Source organism: Penicillium psychrofluorescens, assembly GCF_964197705.1.
Source record: "Penicillium psychrofluorescens genome assembly, chromosome: 1".
NCBI classification, from domain to species: domain Eukaryota; kingdom Fungi; phylum Ascomycota; class Eurotiomycetes; order Eurotiales; family Aspergillaceae; genus Penicillium; species Penicillium psychrofluorescens.
Genome location: NC_133439.1, coordinates 1,966,613 through 1,987,021, shown reverse-complemented (window position 1 = coordinate 1,987,021; position 20,409 = coordinate 1,966,613). Strand labels below are relative to the sequence as shown.

Sequence of the window (20,409 nt, the reverse complement as noted above, 5' to 3'; positions counted from 1 at the left end):
CTTTCCCGTTCCTTGGGCCAACGTCATATAATGCTCCAGTCCCACGTGTGTCTTCTTCTCTCTCATCCTACACTTCTTCCCTCGCGGTGACCAGCGCAATCTATTCCTTGCGCTGTCTGGGTCTGGCTTGATTTCGTCCTGCCATTACCTCGTTGACTGCCATTGCCCCTGACCGTCTCTCCATCTTCACCTCCCGACTGCGCACCCCACGTCCAAGATGAGTCGGTACGCTGAACCCGATCGCCCGGTGATACATTGCCTGCGCGAAAGCTTGCTAATTGACGACACAACAGGACGGAGGCCGATTTGGCGATTAATATTCGCAAGGCTACTAGTATCGGTGAGTGGCAGTACCAACGCTCCGACGGTTCGACTTCAGTGAATGAAGCGACTCACCGCTAGGAGGAAGATCCTGAACTGACAATTCTTTCGCTCGACAGAGGAAACTGCTCCGAAACGTATGTGCTAATCCCCGTGTCGAATCCTCTCGCTCGCGCCGCTCTTATCCGTATCCCTTCCGGCCGAGTCCTCCAACTAACCCGCCCCGGCCACTAGGGAAACATGTGCGGAGCTGTATCGTTTATACCTGGGACCACAAGTCGTCGGCTGCGTTCTGGGCGGGCATCAAAGTGTACGTTGATAACTACTGAATGATTTCGGTGCCGTGATTAGGAGAAGGGGTGGACCGGAGCTGACATCGCCACCTACAGACAGCCTGTCCTTGCCGACGAGGTCCAGACATTCAAGGCTCTCATTACGATACATAAGGTTCTGCAGGAGGGCCATCCCATTGTGGTCCGCGAGGCGCAACAACATGGCAATTGGATTGATAGCTTGATGCGAGGCGTTGGAGGGGAAGGCATGCGAGGTACGCGCGGACAATTTCATTGCTGGGGCAGTATAGTGGATGTTGACCATTGTTAGGATATGGCCCGCTCATCCGGGAGTATGTCTTCTTCCTGGAGTCGAAGTTGACCTTCCATCGCAACCACCCGGAGTTCAACGGTATGTCAAGGAAGGGTGTTTTAGGGGGACGATTGGCTGACGGTGGTAGGTCTGTTCGAGTACGAGGAATACATCAGCTTGAAGTCCATCAACGATCCAAATGAAGGGTTTGTGCGGAAATACTCGATCAGAAGAAACGGGGCGCTGACTGCTCGGCAGATACGAGACCATCACGGATCTGATGACGCTCCAAGATCAGATCGATGCTTTCCAGAAGCTGATCTTCTCGCACTTCCAGTCCGGCACGAACAACGAGTGCCGAATCTCGGCGCTGGTGCCTCTTGTGCAAGAGAGTTATGGCATCTACAAGTTCATCACGAGCATGTTGAGAGCCATGCACACAACCACTGGAGACGACGGGGCTCTTGAGCCACTCCGGGGCCGATATGATGCCCAGCACCACCGTCTTGTTCGATTCTACTACGAATGTTCCAATCTGCGCTATTTGACCAGTCTCATTACCATCCCGAAACTCCCCCAGGACCCGCCGAGCTTGTTAGGCGAGGACGACGAGCGCGGTCCGGCGCTACCAAAGCGGCCGACTAAAGAAGTGGAGGCTGAACCTACTCCGCCACCAAAGGAACCAGAGCCGATCAGCGACTTCTGGACCACCGAAGCTCGCCGTCAACAGGAGGAGTATGAGTCCGAACAAGCCCGTCTGCAGCAGCAGTGGGAGGATCAGCAGCGCCAGCAGATGCTTGCTCAGCAGCAGGCCCAGCACGATTTCGAGGAGCAGCAGCGCCAACAGGCCGAGCAGCAACGGCTGGCTCAAGAACAGCTTCTGCGTGACCAGTACTCGACTCAGACCCAGGGCCGACTGGCCGAGCTGGAGCGGGAGAACCTGAACGCGCGCGACCAGTATGAACGCGACCAGCTGATGCTGCAGCAGTACGACCGTCGCGTCAAGGACCTTGAGGAACAGATGAACCAGATCCAAAACAACCTCAACCAGCAGAATGCCTCCAAGGACGAGCAGATTCACTCCCTGCAGGAGCAGGTGAACACCTGGCGGGCCAAGTACGAGGCCCTGGCCAAGCTGTACTCGCAGCTCCGACAGGAGCACCTGGATCTCCTGCAGACCACCAAGAGCCTCAAGCTGAAGGCGGCCTCGGCGCAGGAGGCAATCGAGCGCCGCGAGAAGCTGGAGCGCGAGCTCAAGACGAAGAACTTGGAGTTGGCTGATATGATCCGCGAGCGGGACCGTGCTATGCACGACCGTGATCGTCTGACTGGTTCCAACAAGGACGAGCTGGAGAAGGTCAAGCGGGAGCTCCGCATGGCGATCGAGCGCGCGGAGAATGCCGAGCGGCAAAAGGGCACGGAGATCTCGTCTATGCTGTCCAAGTATAATCGGGAGATGGCCGATTTGGAGGAGGCGCTTCGGGTGAGTTCCAAGGTTTTTGTTGCTTGTGCTGTTTCTATATGCTGACCTCCTACTCCAGACCAAAACCCGAGCCCTCGATGAATACTCCAGAGGTAATAACGAGAAACAAGGCGACCATGATCTGGCACTCCGCGAGAAGGATGAGGAGATCGAGGTGTACAAGTCCGGCATGGAGCAGGCTTTGATGGAGCTTGAGGAGCTTAAGCTGGTAAGTGGCGTGTGTTTCTCGGTTGGTGGTTTTTGTCGTATTAACCAGGCCTTTCCATGCAGAACCAAGGCGATGCCGACCATGCGCTGGACAGCCAGATCGACGACGTGCTGCACGGCACCGTTGCTAAGATCAACGATATCATTGATTCAGTGTTGCAATCCGGTGTCCAACGCGTGGACGACGCCCTGTATGAGCTGGACTCGACCATGCAGGCCGGTAACCAGAACGCATCTCCGCCGTATGTGCTGTCGCAGATTGAGAAAGCCTCGGCGTCTGCTACGGAGTTCTCCACGGCCTTTAACAATTTCATTGCGGATGGCCCGAACAGCACGCATGCCGAGATCATTCGCACCGTCTCCATTTTCTCTGGATCCATCGCCGACGTGCTGAGCAACACCAAGGGTCTGACGCGCTTTGCCAACGACGACAAGAGCTCCGACACGCTGATCACCGCGGTGCGCAAGTCCGCCCAAGCGACCGTCCGCTTCTTCCGCGGGCTGCAGTCGTTCCGGCTGGAGGGCCTGGAGCCGCTGCAAAAGACCGACGTCGTCATCAACAATAACCTGGAAGTGCAGCGAGATTTGCAGGCGTTGTCCAAGCTGGTGGACTCGTTCGCGCCCAAGGGCAGCAAGATCAGCACGACAGGCGACCTGGGTGACCTGGTAGACCAGGAGCTGATCAAGGCCGCGAATGCCATTGACGCCGCCGCGCAGCGTCTGGCCAAGCTGCAGAACAAGCCGCGCGAGGGCTACTCCACCTACGAGCTGCGCATCAACGACGTGATTCTAGCCGCAGCTATTGCGGTGACCAACGCCATCGCCGAGCTGATCAAGGCCGCCACGGCCTCACAGCAGGAGATCGTGCGCGAGGGCCGCGGCAGTTCGTCCAAGACAGCCTTCTACAAGAAAAACAACCGCTGGACGGAGGGTTTGATTTCCGCCGCCAAAGCCGTCGCCGCCTCCACCAATACCTTGATTGAGACCGCCGACGGTGTGATTTCCGGCCGCAACTCGCCCGAGCAGCTCATCGTCGCCTCCAACGACGTCGCCGCCAGCACCGCCCAGCTGGTGGCTGCCAGCCGCGTCAAGGCGACTTTCATGAGCAAGTCGCAGGATCGCCTAGAGACGGCCAGCAAGGCTGTTGGTGCGGCGTGCCGCAAGCTTGTGCGCCAGGTGCAGGATATTATTGCGGAGAAGAACCGCGACGAGGGCGACGCCGAGGATTACACGCAGCTCAGCTCGCATGAGTTCAAGGTCCGCGAGATGGAGCAACAGGTATTCATTCCCCCTTTCCCTTCTATCTACGGTGTTGTCCAGGATCAATTGACTAATTTGTTTTTACTTGTCCTTCAGGTCGAGATCCTCCAGCTCGAGAACAACCTCGCCCGCGCGCGCACTCGCCTGGGCGAGATGCGCAAGATCTCCTACCAGGAAGACTAAGTGGTACGCCTGGCGATTGCATATGCCGCTGGTCTTTTTTTTTCCCAACCGCATCTTGCTTGTGTGTTTATTCCATCTCGCTTGAAGAAGGTAGTGGCCCTGTATATCTCGAAGATGAAATATTCCGATTGTTTCATTCGCTCTTCTCCCATAAGCCTAGCCCCTTTTTCTTCTCAGCATCCGTCCCCTAAGAAAACCCCTGTCTCATCTGTGCCCCTGAAGTCGGTCTCTCGTTGTTTCAGCAGATAGTCGCGTCGCGTTCAATACCAACGCCTCCAATTTCAATTTCAATTTTCAAGCCCATCCCGTCCGTTCCGAGTAGTCCGTTCCGAGTACCCCCTCGTATTCATTTACTTCTTTGTCTCTCTTTTTCTTCTTTGATGCATCTCCCCATGATGATCATCACCATCCATCCGCCACGCTAGTCAGTTAATAGTTTCTCCACCTGTCAGCACCACTCTCCCTGGTCCTAGTGGACCAAGTTGTCGAGTAACCCGTAGTTAACTAGTACAGTAAGCACAGAAACAAAGTTCCCCAGCCGGCCCCACTGATTTTCCTTCCAATCCATGGACCCGGTCGGTTCTTGGCGCAGCAGCAAACAAAGAATATCCCAACGTCACCTCGTCACCCTTCGGCCGCCTTGCAGGGCATCAAAGAAAGTCGTTGACGCCGCAACGCCCGGCGCGGTGATAGTGGCTGGCTTGCGGAGGTGGGGGAGAGTTAATTCCAAATTGCTGTGTTTCTATGCTTTTTTCTTTCTTTGTTTGTTTGGGCTAGGCTGGGCTGGGCTGGGCTGGGCGGGGGAGGTGCATGGTTAGTTGGATGGGAGTTAGTTTACTGAGACTCGATGGGAGGAAGGACTTGGACTTGGGAAGTGCAGAGTCGTTCGAGGGGAGTATACCGCACAGGATGCACTGGTTGCTTCAGGATACCGATCTACGAGGAAATGGTGTACAATCTAAAGGAAGCAAATTTGGGGGGACTTTTTTTGGTATTTTTCTAAATTACATTAAACCTAAACTGGGGCATCGGGGAATGAACAAAGAAGAATGGGAAGTCTGCAGGAAAACCCCAGTGGGAAAAAAAACCCGCGCAACGATCCACCACCATTGGTACACAACCCCCGTGGATAACTTCTCAAACCCAAAAACAAAAGCAAATTGACAATTTGGAACAACCACACAACACCACACGCCAGAACCATGATGCCAAGACACCGTGCGCCGAGACACCAAGAAACTCCTGCAGGCTTGTAACAAGACAGGAGATTGACAGACAACGCCGCAACACCACAAAATGAGGGACAAGGCGCGAGACACCAGACGCCGGAACACCAGAAAACTCCTGAAGGCTTGTGATAAGACAGGAGGTTGAAAAAATCTTTTTTTTCGGGTGATTAGTTTCAACTTTTTTTGGATCAGCTCCCGGCCTCTCCCCCGAAGAGAAGACACAAAAGCAGACGTGTTTGAGAGTTTTCTGGCGTCCCCCAAAGAAGAAACAAAAGAAATAGAACAGAAGGTCAAGAAAATCAGAGAGACAAAAGCAAAGGAAATGGCAAGAACATGCAATCGCTGAAGGTCAAATCGTGAAAGTCGTAGATAAGAATCGAAAAAGAAAAGCAAGCACGATGCCGTAAAGATCGCCAACGCCTGTCGGGCCACGGCCTCATCCAACCTCCGAGGAGATCAGATCATCCGACTCGCCAAAATAGCATCAAAGCAATGATTGGGGCAAAGAGAAAGCGCTGGAGAAATCAAAATCATGTGCGAAATGTTGTTGTACATGCGTCAGTCGAAAATCGTCTCATTCATCGCTGGACAATAGATCAGATAGTTTGAAGATGTCGCAGCTCAGATCAAAGAAGCTCATTCGAGATCTCGGTATTCGCTAACGAACTCGGAGAAATCAAAGCCAGCTTCCAGCTCGGCCGCAAGAGCAGGGTCGTAGACCAAAGTCTCGATGGTGGTGACGCCCTCCATTTGCTCATTGACAATCTTCTCAAACTCGGAGTCGTTATCCGGAACTGCAAAAGGCTGAACACCGTTGGCACCAAACAGCATGTCGTGCTGGTTGAGCAGCTCGAGGCAACGCTCGTCAATTTGAATGCGGCCAGACTGGGTGACAGCCTCGTTGTCAAGGAAGTGAGCACCCTCTTCATCGTGAGCCATGAACTGAAGTGCCTCGGCGTTCACACTCTTATCACGAGTCAAACAAGCCACATTTCGACGGCGACGCTCGTGAGGACGACGAGGAGCGTATTGGTACGCGGGGTGGTTGATAGCGTGCTTGCGCTTCATCTCCTCTGCAAGTGCCTTGAAGTGGGCTTTGATCTCCGCGGCCTCGTTGCGCCACTTCTCACCGATGATGCGGGCTAAATTTGACTTATCAGTATTCTTGATAGGAACTCTAAGAGAAAGAAAGTTGAGGTAAAAAGGTACTCACAGATATCGTTGTTTGAGATACCAGGGTTGGCCTCCTTGGTCGCGTTGTGGTGATACTGGCGATAGAGGATGAAGGAGTTTGGAGGACGCGGAACTTTCTCGGGCTTCGCAGGCATGATAGTGCCAGTGAGGGCAGCCGCGTGCACAGCGTGGGAAATGCGCTTAAAGTCCCTGTTATTGACAGGCAAGACTTGCTCGCGCTCCTCGGTGCCCATAGGAATAATGCGAAGTACGTTGATAGAATCGTCATCCACCAGTCGCACCTCCTTGCTGAGGAGAGTCCTATCCATATGTCAGTGGTAAGAAAATATACAAGCTCAGGAAACGTACGACAGGCGGTCGGCAAGCAGGGTGATGTTGTCCACGCCAATAAGCTCAGCAACATTCATCGGAAGCAGAACCTCGTAGTTGGTTGCTTCGAGATGCATCATGGCATCCTGCCAGAGGAGCTCTGTGGCCCGAGCAGCAGGCTCGCCGATGAGATTGACAGCGGAGAAAAGCGTAGCCATGATTTTCGAGAAAACGAGAAGGTGGTGTGTGTATGTCGTCAATACAGGTCAAAGAACAGCCCTCTAGGTCAATTTCAAACCGTGAAAAAGACCAGGGACCGAGGACGCAAGACTCGAGTGGATACAGAACAAGTGAAGCAGGGGAAGTAGAGCAGAAGAAGTAAAGAAGAGCGAGGAGGGTCGAAGAGAAAAGTGGGAAGGGAAGAAGAGAGAAGAAGGAGGGGTGGGAAGGAAAGGAAGAAAGAAAAGAGAAGAGAGAAGAGAGAAGAGAGAAGAAAAGATCAACAAAGAGGACGAGTGCTGGTGGTGGTGCTGGGAACGGGGGTAGGTACTTTCTTTGTTAGGGACCCGGCCAGCCAAAGACCATGTCTCGGGGGCCGCTCCTTCCCATTTGGTCGACGAGTTTCTTTGTTTGCCTGGTGACGGACCCGGCAACAGGGGGAGGAGGGGGGGCTGGGGATGTCCCTCGAGGTATCTTGTGAACAGCTCGTGGAGGTGCTGGATGGTCGGTCTATACTTGTTATATTGAGGGGTTTCTTTGTTTTATATGGTTCCCCGACCCTGGTGACGCCCGTTCATCCCAGGTAGATCACCCTGGACAGTGGTATACAATGGTATATAGTTGCTCATCCGATCCCTTGTAGGTTATTTGCAGTATAACGCATGCATACATACAGACTCATGAATTAAACATGGTGTCACTGCATACACGTGGTGGGGCGGAGATCCCGAGAATGATGCAGGGTCCCCGTTCAGCCCTACGACATGACCTGACAGGACCTACATTAATTGAATGGTCTACCCGCAAAATATAAGAATGTAATACATAACAATATAGTATTGTCTTCTGTTGATAACTATCTGCAACGATGTCCATGTGCTGGGGTGCTGGGGTGCTGAGGTGCTGAAGCAACATCCATAGATGGGATATATGGGGTGGCCATTCGAGGGGGCCACTCGGTGTTCGCGAGGTACTTCCCGCCAAGTACCTGCCCTGGCCTGGCAATCGTCCAGGCAACAGCGAATGAACCCCGTGCCTTCCGTTTTGGGAAGTAGGGGTCACACGCTTGAGGGAGCAAACAGGGCAAACACTGGTCTGGGCACAACACGGAGTATACAGGGGTGCTGGTGATGGTATCATCGGGGCATGTATATATTCGTTTTATGGAGAGTATACCCTCTCCAGTCTACGCTCAGACGTTGAGTCTTTTTGCCATGTCCTCTCTCCAAGCACACAGTACAGCACACTTATACACAACACAGAGAGAGGGAGAAAGCCCATTACAATAGAAATAATAGATACACCCATCGCAGAAACACCAGCCCATAAACCCGCAAGATATACCATCTCATTGCTCCTACGCCGACGAGTTCCAATCGCTCGCCCAGATAAACGTCGGACAGCGCCACTGCGTGCCCTTCTCCTTGTTCCCGCTGGGGCCGAGCGGCCGCGCACAAATCCAGAACGCCCGGCCGCAGTTGATGCCGGGCTTTTTGGTTTTCATGCTGATGCACGGCTCCTGGTGGCCCTCGCATCGGGGCACGGGTTTGCGGGTGAAGAGCTTGCTCCAGTCTTCCTTGCTGACGATCGGGTCGATGACCGTGTCGCTGTCTGGCAGTTTGCTCGGTGTAAACGGGGGTTCTACTTGCTCTGCAGGGCCGTTTGTGTGTGGTCGTGACGGCGGCTGCTTGGATGGACTTGGAGACAGGGTCTTCGAGGGAGAGGCGAGGGATGTCTCGCTGGGTTGCGCTGCGGCTGCGCCAGAGGGCTTTGGGGGAGACTGTGAAGTCTCGCCGCCTTCGATGCCCTTTGGCTTGAAGAAGCCCTTTAGTGTTTTTTGTCCCGCAGCAGAGGAGGTGGGTGTTGTTGTGGATTTGGAGCGTTTGGCGGGTGGGATGGGGGCTGGCTGTGAGCGCTTGCGAGGAAGAGATTTCGTAGCTGGGCTCTCTGGCACAGGAGGAGCGCTGTCTGTCTCGAAGGATGCGGATAACGGCGCAGCAGGGGGTGCTGTTTCGTGAAGGGAAGGAGTTCTCTCCAGGGTGCTTGTAGATCTCGCCAAAGTGCTGGCAGGCTTCCGGGCGAACATATCCTTGATGCTCCTCCGTTTTTCAACGTCAAACTCTGGCAGCAGACAGCCAGACCCCGGGAGCATGAACTTGGCCGAGTATTCTTGCTGACGCTCGCCGCCTTTGAAAACGCCTGGCGGGTTCATCAGGTCACGGATATGGACGGGCTCGCCATCGTGAGACACGGTGTCTTTGAGAACGGCATAGACGGGACAGTGGTCAGATCCCTGTGCATCAATTAGCTAAATGTGCAAGAGACAGACAGGCATCAAGACATACCATGAGGCCTTCCTGGATATTCGAATCCGCGAACCACTCCTGCATCCCCGTGCTGCAAAGAACATAGTCGATCCGAGACCCGTAGTTTCCAGGCCGCGCATTGATTCTCTGTTCCCAGCAGGTATACATCCCCGCACGATCGGGGTGAAACTTCCGGCAGAGATCATGCAACACCGGCCGTTCTCTGCCTGGCTCCCGTTTGCCGATAATCACCCCGTCAGACAGTAATTGGTTGAACAGACGCCGCGGCGGAGTAGATACAAAGTCTGCCTCTGACATCTGGTTCTTTCGAATAGCTTCCAGCGCATGCGCTGCGTCAATCGCTCCCCGTGAGATGTTGATGTCGCCCGTCACAATTACGCGCTTCCCCAGCGCAACAAGATTTCGAACGCGAGCATCCAGCGCATTAAGAAAGCTAATGCGGAAGCAGTCGCGGCTTTCGTCCCGGTTTGCGGGACAATACACGCCGATCAGAACAAAGGCCGGGAACTCGAGGATGACACAGCGTCCTTCCGAGTCGAGCGTGGCGGCATCGATCTCAGCATCGGCTGTGGGTTCTTCATTGTCTTGCTGCTCGTCTGGATCCGAGTCTTCGGACAGAATGACGGATCGTGCAAGCTGCTCAGAAGTGGGATATCCTCCAATCTGCTGCTCGGCAGGAAGATCCCGGAACGACACCGAGGAGTTGGGCGGACAGAGCACGCCGGTGATGCCCTCCTCGGCGCGAATGGGACTGCATGTCGCGTTGCGGGTGTATATAACCACGCCCGAGTACCCTGTGCCCGCTGTTAAATCACAGACTAGTAGAAAGGGGGCGGTCGTAGGTAGGCAGCTCTCACCCTTCTTGATTCGGGGGAGACTGAAATAGCAATCCCACCCCGGCACCAGGACCATGTCATCTTTGAGGTCCTTTCTCTGGATCTTGGTTTCTTGGAAGACGACCAGGTCTGCTTCCAGGATGTCGAACATGGACTGGACTCGCGATTAGTTGGAGAACGACCAGAGCAGGCGATGGGATGGCTCACCGCGAATGTACGCGTTCCTCGCCATGGCTCGTACGAAAATGGGTTCCTGGTCAATCATTCAGCTCCGAGTACACTCCAATCTCCACTTCATGTACACACCGGATCCCATTGACTGTAGTCCAATGTCAGTAAAGTCGATGCCAGACAGCGCCGAAGCAGACGTACCATTCCAGGTGGTGATGCAAAACCCCATGACTAGCTGCTACCGCGGTCAACGCAGCATATCCTCCGTCTAGTCAAACATGTCACTGCTTCCTTTCCCCGTGATATCTCGCATCCTCTCACGTGATCTCAAACACCAAATGACATAATGACGCTGACATAATACGGACCAAGACGGGAGAGAAGCACACTCCAACCCGAACCACCTCAACCTCTCAATTCATTGAACTCACCACCGCTCCCCACTCCACCCACACCCACCATGTTCACTCAGCGCCCCATCGCCCGCCTGTCCCAGCGTGCCGCGCAGCAGCTGCGCTCGGCTCCCGTTCGCTCGACCGTGCAGCGCCGCTTCAACTCCTCCAACGCCGAAGTGCCTTCGTGGGCTGCCGACAATGCGTTCAACCAGGAGCGCGAGTCTGTGAAGCACCATGCTGCCTCGACTAGCGGTACGTGTTTCTCTACTATGATATAATTGCGTTTGTGGGATCGGGGTTTACTGACGAATTGACTATGCAGGCTTGTGGCTTAAGCTCTCCATCTTGTGCGTCGATCTCTCTCCCTCTCTGTCCCTGGACTGAGCGGGGACTGGAGCCGGAATTGGAACTAATCGGTCCTACAGTGCTGTTATCCCCTGCCTGATTGGCGGTAGCATCAACGCTTACAACCTCTGGAATGAGCACTGGGAGCACTGGGATCACATGCCCGCGCTTGAGGAGCGCACCGAGTACCCCTACCAGAACATCCGCGTCAAGAACTTCCCTTTTGGCGACGGTGACAAGGTGAGTCTTTCCTTCTCTCTTTCTCATTGACTATTCCTTGCTAACCGCTGTCTTTGCAGACCATCTTGTAAGTTTCAATTCCGCACCGCTCGGGACATACATTTCCATATCCGGCATCCACCACATTGATTAACCCGGATCTCCCCACCTGTCTGCCCCTATTTTGCTTCAACTACATACTGACAACGCTTGCAGCTGGAACTCCGAGGTCAACTACCACAACAAGGACAAGACCGTCTAAGCATCTCTTTTCCGCGACAGACCTCAACTCCTCCGCGAGAGTCCCGGAATGCGTGTTCGGGAGTGGGTTTTTGGATGCAAAGTATCATGTATATCTATCGCGCTGTTGTTCCTTGGAGTGGAAGAATCCTCTGAGGTTATATCTTTCAGTCGACACCTTTGAAAAGTAGCTGAAAATACTACTGCTATTTCCTTTGTTTCCATTTGAATCTTTTGCAACGTAGATGTACCCTACGGCTCCTTAACATCGCAAGGCAGTCAGCCATAGCGATGCTGTTGAAAAATATACCAGAGCGAGACAGACTGTTCCAGATCCACGACAACAAGTACGACAAGAATTGATCATTGCATTCGTCCTCGTCCGATTATCTATGACATTCATTAGTTATGACCCCCAAATCGACCATTACGCCCCAACACCCATCTGCTTCCGCAGATCCAGGTACTTGGACGCATAGTCATTCGCCAGCACCGGATCCCCAGTAAGATGCATGACCGTCGCCTTCTTGGCCATCATCTCCGTCTGGCCCTTGATATCCTCGATTTCCTCGTACTGATCATACGCACAGTCGATATACCCCAGCGCGCGATTCACATACTCCTTTCTCGCAGGCGTGCTCTCCCTCCCCTGCAGTCTCCACAACTCCCCCGCCATCCCCATATTCGCATCCACGAGCAGCGAGTACGCGCGCGCAATGAGCGCGCAGTCCTCGCTCTCCAGGATCTGGGGCATGATGCTCTCCACCAGCTCGCCGGTGGCGTCAAATTCCCTCAGGCTCAGGAGGACGGTGGAGAGCGTGCAGATGGCCTCCCACAGGTCGAAAAGGATCTTGGAGTGGTGCGCGATGCTGGCGGCTCGCATTGCAAGAGAGAAGCCGCGTTGCGGCTGACCGCACTGCGAGAGGACGCGCGCTTTCAGGCAGAGGATTTTCACCTGCGAGTGCACGTCGAAGTTCTCGGGGTGCATGGATTGGGCAGCTTGTTCGATCATGCGCAAGGCGCGGCCGTGGTCGCCTTGTCGGATGGTGAATTCGATGGAGTAGAATGCGAGGAGGAGGCGCATGTCGAAGTCGAGGAGTTGGATGGCTTGCAGTTGGGAGAATATGTGTTCTACGGCGACTTTGTCGTCTCTGAAGGGGGTTAGATGGGGAATAAAGAACGTGGGCGAGTAATGGCTCACCGGCAAATCTGTCGTCGTAGCTGTAATAGCCCGGAGTAATATGTCCAGGCATTGTTGTATTGGAAGGCCCGCAGTCTTTCTGGCTCGATTTTGTTCATGCGAGCAAATGCTTCCTTGTAGCTGCCCTTTTGTGCCAGCTGTGCGTCTGATCAGCATCTGTAGCATCGGATGGAGAAGACTGGACTTACAATTTGGCAGTTCCGAAAGGTGATCTTGATAAAGTCGTCATACGGATGATCTTCCTTGTAGCACTCCCGGAAGACCTCAGTGCCCAACCAGGAAAGGTGAGTGGCCCCTGTCATATCGTCAGTTTTGCACCCAATCTTGCTCGTGGAGAAACCAACCTAAGCGGGCATACAGGGCGCTCTGGAGCAACATGTATCCGCCCGTTGGATTTGTAAGACCCTTGGTGACGTTGATGTGGGAGGCACGCGCAAAGGATTCGGTAATAGACGCAAGACTCTCTCCCTGCTGCATCTCCAGCTTGGCCTCACTCAAAACCGTGGTACTCATGAGCGACCACATCTCCGTCTCCTTCGACTTGGCCTTGAGGAAGGCAAGACCCTCCTTCTCGTTACCCAGCATACCACTGTTCTGGACTTCGTGCATCTGCTCCGGAAAGGCTTTGCCGAAATGGTACAACCAGCTCAGGCAGAAATTCAGACAGTTCATGTCGTGGGACTCGCGGGCAATCGCTACGGCCTCTTGCACGGCTGAGATCGCTTCGCTGAAACATTCAAAGTCCGCTTGGATGATGGCGAGATTCAGAAGCGCGAATTGGTATGCACTGCGGTCAAAGTTGTTGTGCATGGTATAGTCGAAATATCGGTGGAGATTGTCAAAGGCGGATGTGTAGTCGCCGGCTTTCCAGGCGTCCAGATACCTGGATCATATCAGCGACTGCCATCTTTTGTCACAGGGCACGAACTAACTCCATGTAGTACGTCAGCACTGGTACGGAGGTCTCCGAGGTTATGATACGCTTCAGGCGAGCTCGCATCTCGTCCGGGACTCTGCCTCCCATTTCTGGGGCTATCAGTTAATCTGATCCTGACCTCGTAGAGGGCAACATACTTTGCAATTCCCCGATTTGAAACTCCACCAGCCGCTCCGCGTCCTTGGCGCTAACCATGCCCTCCTCATCCCCGTCGTCTTCAATATTGCCATAGACCACCCGAGAGAGGTGGCTGTTCATATCCACGCCAGCACCAAGTAGATTCGTATCCACCGGAGCTTGAGAACCTGACGGATTCCTCCTCGCCCACATATGGTAGGTCGGCAGCCGGTATCTCACAAAAGCAGTCCACAACTTCACCGCATCACAAAATTGTAACCGCGTATACTCCAGATAGGCGCGGCGTACAAACGCGCCCAAAGGCGAGCTGCGCGAAAGACGCATGCGGTCCGTCTCCGGAGCAAGCCCATCATCCCTCTCCTGAAGCAATTGCTCCCGCGTCTTGGTCAGCAGCGCGGGAAGCGCATCGCAGAAGAAGGTCTCCAGAGCATCGAACGAATTGAGTGACCAGATCTTCTTCAGGAACAGATCCCACAGCGTGCGGCCTGGCACGGAGGATTCATGGCCTGACAGGAACTCTTCGAGCTCGGCGATGGTCGGGAGGTAGTGCTTCGTCCACTGCTTATCGGCTGCATCGAGCGGGAAGATGCCCGCGGTCAGGAACGAGAGGACATGGATGGCGGAGGTGTTGGGTACGTCGCCGTCGGTGTAGACTGTTATCAGGCACAGCAAGGAGACCCTCCACGGAGTCAGATAGCGTGTCATATTGACATTTTGTTTGTTGGTGTGTCCGAGTATCAATGAGTGTGTCAATAATGAGAGTGTCAAGGGCGCGTGGAGGAACAACAGATAGCTGCCTCAGGCACACGCGCGGCGGGACGGGGAAAAAAAGTTGCCCGATGACGATGATTCACTTTCCACTCTACAACTTCACAATGGCCGACGCTCTCACTACCACCGACCTCCAAGGCGCCCTGCCTCTCGTAGCTCGGGGCAAGGTGCGCGACCTATACAAGGTCGACGACAAAACCCTGCTCTTCGTCGCAACAGACCGCATCTCCGCATACGATGTGATCATGGAGAATGTACGCACGCATTGATACCTAGCTGTCGTTTCTTCCCACACATCCAATGCTAATTGACCTTTAGGGCATCCCCAACAAAGGCGTCCTCCTCACCCTCTGCACCCGAACCTGGTTCCAGGTCCTGACGGAAGCGATTCCCTCGCTGCGCACACACTTCCTCACCCTCGACCTCCCGGCCCAGATCCCCGCGGCGCTGCGCCCCGTGCTGCAGAACCGGAGCATGCAGGTGCGCAAATTGCGCATTTTGCCCATTGAGGCCATTGTCCGTGGTTACATTACTGGTTCGGCGTGGAAGGAATACCAGAAGTCTGGCACCGTGCATGGGATTCAGGTTCCTGCTGGGCTGAAGGAGAGCGAGGCCTTTCCCGACGGCCCGATCTATACGCCGAGTACGAAGGCCGAGCTGGGGGAGCATGATGAGAATATCCATCCGGACCAGGGTATGTGTTGCTGCTGGATCATATTTCATGGAGATAGACTAACATTTCTACCCAGCGGTTGCGATTGTCGGAGAACAATACGCATCGACCATTGCGTCACTGGCAGTAACACTGTACAAGGCCGCACACACCTACGCCCTCGAGCGCGGGGTGATCATCGCCGACACCAAGTTCGAGTTCGGCGTCGATGAGGAGACCAACGAGGTCGTGCTGGCCGACGAAGTCCTGACCCCGGACTCCTCCCGGTTCTGGCCGAAGGACTCCTATGAGGTTGGGCGTGGCCAGCAGAGCTTCGATAAGCAGTTCTTGCGCGACTGGCTAGTGCAGGAGGGGCTGAAGGGTAAGGAGGGTGTGCGGATGACTGAGGAGATTGCAAAGAGGACGGCAGAGAAGTATAGGGAGGCGTGGGAGATGATCACTGGGGGTAATTAGAGTTCTGAGGTTGTATATTCATTTTCATGCTTTACGAGATAAACAAAATCCCATGCCCAATATTGTTACATTCTGGAAATATAGATCATACACATCAACTCCGAGTAAATATCACTACTCCCACTCCGATTTGAGTCCCTTCAGCCCCTTCGCCTTTCCAACGGTCTCTTTTTGCTGGCCCCGGGACTCGGCAGACTTGTCGCCAGGCCCCGTCCAGCCCGTCCGGACACCTTCATCCACGGGCAAAGCGTGAGCGCCACAGATGCGGCGCTCCTCTTCCGCCTCCGCCTCACTCATCCCGTTCGTCGCCCAGATCTTGTGAATGCGCAGGTCATATGGCCCCTCGATCCGGTCCGTCAACCCAATTCCGATACTTTTCACCCGCTGGCGCAGGAGAGACGTCTGCGGTTCAATCACGTAGCCATGGTTTGTGCGCACAAACGAGTGGAAGGGCAGCAGAACAGTCTCCCAGCCCGTTGAGCCAGCGGTGGTCGCGCTGGCCGACGAAGAAACCACGGTCGATTCGGGAGGCACGTCGGAAAGAGCAGAGGGGATCCCGTGCGGGTATAACTCTTGATTGAGCTCGGGCGAGTCCGATGTTTGGGTGGGGGAGGCCTGTTGGCGCAGAGGCGATGCGCCCTGCACACGGTGGTGCCGGGTGTAGAGTCTGTGTTGGTGGATGTCGGTCTCGATGACGGAGTCGGTTTGCACGTTGACGGTGTATCGCCGGCCGTCGGACTTGATACGCAAGGCGAGGTAGGTGTATGGGTCGACGTCCCAGAAGAGACGGCCGAAAAGCCAGAAGCCGCGGTCTTGGTTACGGAAAGCGGCGTATCCTGTGTGTCCCGGGCCGATCAGTCCCTGTCTATGCATGTCATAAAAATTACATACCGGTCCGTTCGACTGTCCAGTTCGCGGGGAGTTTTGTGGAAATGCTGCCGTGGAAGCGCGCATGGGAGGGTGTGGTGGATGAGGAGGGATCGGCCGGCTCGTAGTCGAGGCTGGCGGTGCTGAAGCCTCCTACGGCGCGATCGGCCATTGTTTTGCAGCCGGCGATGGTCTCTTTATCTTCAAAATCGAGCAAGACATATGGCTTGGTCGGTATGTGGAGCGTCTCGGTGTTCCAAGCTGGACGGGGGAGGGTCTGTTAGCAGCACACGCAGCATGGGGGGATGGGGGAAATGGACGCTACCTATTCTCCCCAGACGGGTGAGTTCTTCTGCGCTTCGTTTAAAGAAGCCCTGTCCGGCCGACAGGCATCGAGCTGTTGGGATCATGGCTGGGATGGTGATGGGGAAAGAAGGAAAGGAAGATGTTCGGATTGAGTGGCGTTAGATAAGGCGATCAGATCAGATAAGCAGTGTGTTTACTGATGGTGCAAGTATAACTACTTAACTAAGTGGAACTCGTGTGGTGCCCTACATCTATATCCAATGATTCTCATTCTTTCTAAATACATGATCCTATTCTTGATGGCTCATTCCAGAGCCTCCATTAATCTGCGGCTTGAACACCTTATCAAGTGTGTTGCGCACATCCAACGTCATGTCGGCGACTGTCTGGATCGTGGTTGACTCACCTCCGCGTCCCTTTCAGGGAAGGCAGGAACCATAGTCGCTTCTATGTCTTTTCCATGGAATCGCGGCCACCGTTCCAGCGAGTATGGGCTGCGCCTCTCCCAGCCGCCGCCCAACGTGACGCCCCGACCAGGCATCCACTGGACTCGACTTTCTTGGCCATGCCTTTAAACTCATCTGCATCCTCGGGACCGTTAACAAGTGCTACGCATTGAGTCAACCGTCCTCCCAGTTGACAGGGCCATGGTTGACCGCGAGAATCCCACTTCTTGGGGCCTAGGAGCCCACCAAAAGGCTTAGCTCTTGCAAGGCCAGGCTACTAGTATCCCTGGGGATGATGTCCCCGTCACTATTCCCTTTCTCGTGGGCTGGGGCTATATATGCCATATATGCCAGCTTGGCAGCTTCATCGTTTCTGCACACTTCATCCTCTCGCTTGTCTATACACTTGCTATATACTTCATCCCCATCGCTCATTTTCCTGAATATTACACACACTATATCTCGCTCGAGTGCTTGGAGATGTCCTCCCAGACAGTATTCCCCGGTTCCGAGCCCTGGTACTCCCGACGGGGAGATCGGGTGAATGAGGAGCCCTCAGCGAAGAACGCCCAGGGCCTGTTCCCTCCTGGTGCGTGCATCTTTGTTGGCAAGTAAGTTTTACCATCCTCAGTTGTTGTATCCCTATTGACTGACTTCACTAGCCTTTCAACCAAGCTGAGCGCCGAGGAACAGAGCGACTACTTGTCGCGCGCGTTCATGAAAATCGGCCCTTGCTATGTCAAGATCAAGCAAGACAAGAAGAAAGGTCTTCCTGGAGCTTTTGTGCAGTTTGAGGTAAATTCTCATTTTCCCTGCCAAGTTAACTAGCTACTGACTCGACTTCTGTAATAGTACGTGGAGCATGCCGCGACGGCACTACAATGGGATGAGTTGCTTAAACTCGATGGCCGCTGGCTACGGATTGAGAGGGCAAAAGGAAGACGTAAGTTCTCTTGCATATTCAATACTGTTGAGAGATACTGATGTATGGTTTTTCAGGAACGGCATGTCTTGGTTTCCGCTCTGGGGAGTCCATCTCCAACGCCGAGGTCGACGATGCACTGAATGGACGCGGCCCTGTGGAAAACTACACTCTTGAACGCTACCAGTCAGGGCCTTACAACCAGTGCACAGTCTGCAGAGTTACGTTCGCCTATGTGGATGATTGCAGAGATGCTATCAGAGTATGTCTCTTTGACCCAATTCCCCCAAGCCAGATCAACTAACGTAACATGTACAGCATTTCCAAAAGGACGAGACATACTACATGGTTCTTCTCGACATCGACGGCAACCCAGCCTCGAAACAGGCGAACAAAACTGCCCAGGATTCGAAGAAAAAGAACTGGGCCCCTCCTCCCTTTCATGCTGGTCTTTCTGACCACAAACCATCCCGATTCAACAACCACCGACCCTACCGCAATGGGCCCAACAACCCAAGAGGAGGATACAATGGCCCTCCGCCGCCAATCTACAACGAAAACATGCCCCCGGGAGGCCCATACCCTCCTTACGGTCCTTCTTACCCACCACCGCATCCTCAAATGTACCCCGGGATGCCGATGTATCCCCCAGTCTCCTACGCGGAAGCCTATCCTCAAACCAGTGCCTATGGTCCTGCTTCTCCATACTATTACTACCCCCCACCCGGCCCCATATACAATCTCGGTCCGCCAATTGCATCGTCACAGCCAAGTATGAACGGCGGTGCTATGATTGTCAACAGTCACCCTATGTCCAACAACATGCCGCCGCCTCCCTATTGTGATCCGTACGCTTCGGAGATGGGGTATCCGCCATACCCTCCTCCATATACCATGCCTGGCCCAGAGGGGGGATACTACATGCTTGCAATGAGCCCTGAGGCCTATGGCCTGAGCATGCAGTACCCTTTTCCGCCATCCGGTAACAACGACACAAGCTCTGAGAGAACCAATGAAGGAACTCCACCTGAAGCATCGGAGCCAGGCGCCGAGAAAGACAAGACCGACGAAGTGGAGATCGATATATACAATCTCCCGCCAGAGAAAGCGCCTCGCCTCATTAAAACACACGACTCGGACTCGGACTCGGATTCCTCGGACGAAGAGAAACAAGAACAGGGACAAGAAGAGAAAGAGAAAGAAGACCGACCCTCCCAGCGTGAAAAACGGCCCAAGAAAATCGCCGTCCTCGATACCGTTGTCGAAGAAACAGAATTCCTCCCCTCCTCCTCGGAGTCAGAAGTCTCTCACTCCCCTTCCTTCTCCTTCTCGCCCTCGCCCTCCCAAAACGAATCCCGCAACCATTCCAGCGAGCCGACCTCCTCGCCCGATCCCAAAAACCCTCATCTGCAGCGCAAGGCCCTGGCCAGCAAGTACCAGCCCGCGAGCGGGATCACGGTTGAGGAGTACGTGCGCAGCGAGGCGAAGACGAAAGCTGTTTGGGCGGATCTGAGTGAGGAGCTTATTGCGCAGGTTATTGGGGAGTTGGAGGAGGAGCAGGTGGATAAGAAGGTCGTGCAGTCGCTTATTACGGCGTCTGCGGGTACTTCGAGGAGTTGTTCGTTGACGAGGACCGCTTCGTCGAAGTCGATATAGTTTCTTTTGTCTTTCTTTTGTCTTTCTTTTTGGTTTCGTTTGGATCGGTTTATTGAAAATCGCTGCACTCTATTTCTTTATTTCTTTTGTTTTTCATGGATTCAAAAGTCTGTTTTGACGTTTGTCCTACATGGAATCTGGTTGAGTTGAGTGGGTGTTCTTGGAATGTGTTTTTTCTCTTCTGTTTCCTTTATAGTGTGATCTGGTCTATTGTCTCTTGTACCACAAACCAAAAATGAATGAAACGTGTTTCGTGTCCCAAGTTTGCTCCTCATAAATTATTACCCATGCTTTAACTGCTATACTATAAGTGGACAACCCTACAGTTACCAGAACTCTGTTCAAAATAAACCACCACCGGTCAAGTAACTCCAACACAACCTACTCCAATTGAACTAAACGCCTGAATATGAAGGAACGTAATGAAGGAGTAAACGGGTAGAATAATACCGAAGATATATATGTACAGGAGGATGCGCTTGTAGATGCTGGATGCCGTCCGTGAAAATAATCAAA

The 20,409-nt window shown here is 53.9% G+C and overlaps 8 protein-coding genes across 8 annotated transcripts; 4 read left to right on the top strand and 4 right to left on the bottom strand.

Moving 5' to 3' along the window:
• Positions 1–217: 217 nt before the first annotated feature.
• PFLUO_LOCUS746 (sla2 Src-like adaptor 2) lies at positions 218–4,039 on the top strand (the record flags this gene model as incomplete). The annotated part of the gene is made up of 10 exons (XM_073785144.1): positions 218–225; positions 294–340; positions 441–458; positions 556–631; positions 711–868; positions 925–1,005; positions 1,055–1,112; positions 1,165–2,389; positions 2,448–2,597; positions 2,660–4,039. The coding sequence occupies 10 exons, from the start codon at positions 218–220 to the stop codon at positions 4,037–4,039; spliced, it is 3,201 nt and encodes a 1,066-aa protein (XP_073634842.1).
• Positions 4,040–5,904: 1,865 nt separating this feature from the next.
• PFLUO_LOCUS745 (uncharacterized protein) lies at positions 5,905–6,989 on the bottom strand (the record flags this gene model as incomplete). Its single annotated transcript, XM_073785133.1, has 3 exons — positions 5,905–6,410; positions 6,482–6,762; positions 6,811–6,989. 3 exons carry the CDS (start codon positions 6,987–6,989, stop codon positions 5,905–5,907), a joined length of 966 nt encoding a protein of 321 aa, XP_073634841.1.
• Positions 6,990–8,347: 1,358 nt separating this feature from the next.
• PFLUO_LOCUS744 (Class II abasic (AP) endonuclease) lies at positions 8,348–10,553 on the bottom strand (the record flags this gene model as incomplete). Its single annotated transcript, XM_073785122.1, has 6 exons — positions 8,348–9,283; positions 9,336–10,120; positions 10,175–10,307; positions 10,361–10,406; positions 10,460–10,472; positions 10,526–10,553. The coding sequence occupies 6 exons, from the start codon at positions 10,551–10,553 to the stop codon at positions 8,348–8,350; spliced, it is 1,941 nt and encodes a 646-aa protein (XP_073634840.1).
• Positions 10,554–10,784: 231 nt separating this feature from the next.
• Positions 10,785–11,545, top strand: PFLUO_LOCUS743 (uncharacterized protein; the record flags this gene model as incomplete). Its single annotated transcript, XM_073785111.1, has 5 exons — positions 10,785–10,971; positions 11,042–11,066; positions 11,145–11,304; positions 11,364–11,371; positions 11,500–11,545. 5 exons carry the CDS (start codon positions 10,785–10,787, stop codon positions 11,543–11,545), a joined length of 426 nt encoding a protein of 141 aa, XP_073634839.1.
• Positions 11,546–11,950: 405 nt separating this feature from the next.
• PFLUO_LOCUS742 (APC5 protein) lies at positions 11,951–14,504 on the bottom strand (the record flags this gene model as incomplete). The annotated part of the gene is made up of 6 exons (XM_073785099.1): positions 11,951–12,674; positions 12,725–12,861; positions 12,913–13,019; positions 13,069–13,607; positions 13,657–13,750; positions 13,799–14,504. The coding sequence occupies 6 exons, from the start codon at positions 14,502–14,504 to the stop codon at positions 11,951–11,953; spliced, it is 2,307 nt and encodes a 768-aa protein (XP_073634838.1).
• A 170-nt stretch (positions 14,505–14,674) lies between these two features.
• PFLUO_LOCUS741 (Bifunctional purine biosynthetic protein ade1) lies at positions 14,675–15,696 on the top strand (the record flags this gene model as incomplete). Its single annotated transcript, XM_073785088.1, has 3 exons — positions 14,675–14,824; positions 14,889–15,264; positions 15,320–15,696. 3 exons carry the CDS (start codon positions 14,675–14,677, stop codon positions 15,694–15,696), a joined length of 903 nt encoding a protein of 300 aa, XP_073634837.1.
• Positions 15,697–15,810: 114 nt separating this feature from the next.
• Positions 15,811–16,735, bottom strand: PFLUO_LOCUS740 (uncharacterized protein; the record flags this gene model as incomplete). Its single annotated transcript, XM_073785077.1, has 2 exons — positions 15,811–16,532; positions 16,588–16,735. 2 exons carry the CDS (start codon positions 16,733–16,735, stop codon positions 15,811–15,813), a joined length of 870 nt encoding a protein of 289 aa, XP_073634836.1.
• A 1,060-nt stretch (positions 16,736–17,795) lies between these two features.
• Positions 17,796–19,893, top strand: PFLUO_LOCUS739 (uncharacterized protein; the record flags this gene model as incomplete). Its single annotated transcript, XM_073785066.1, has 5 exons — positions 17,796–17,926; positions 17,978–18,110; positions 18,168–18,258; positions 18,315–18,499; positions 18,556–19,893. The coding sequence occupies 5 exons, from the start codon at positions 17,796–17,798 to the stop codon at positions 19,891–19,893; spliced, it is 1,878 nt and encodes a 625-aa protein (XP_073634835.1).
• Positions 19,894–20,409: the final 516 nt, after the last annotated feature.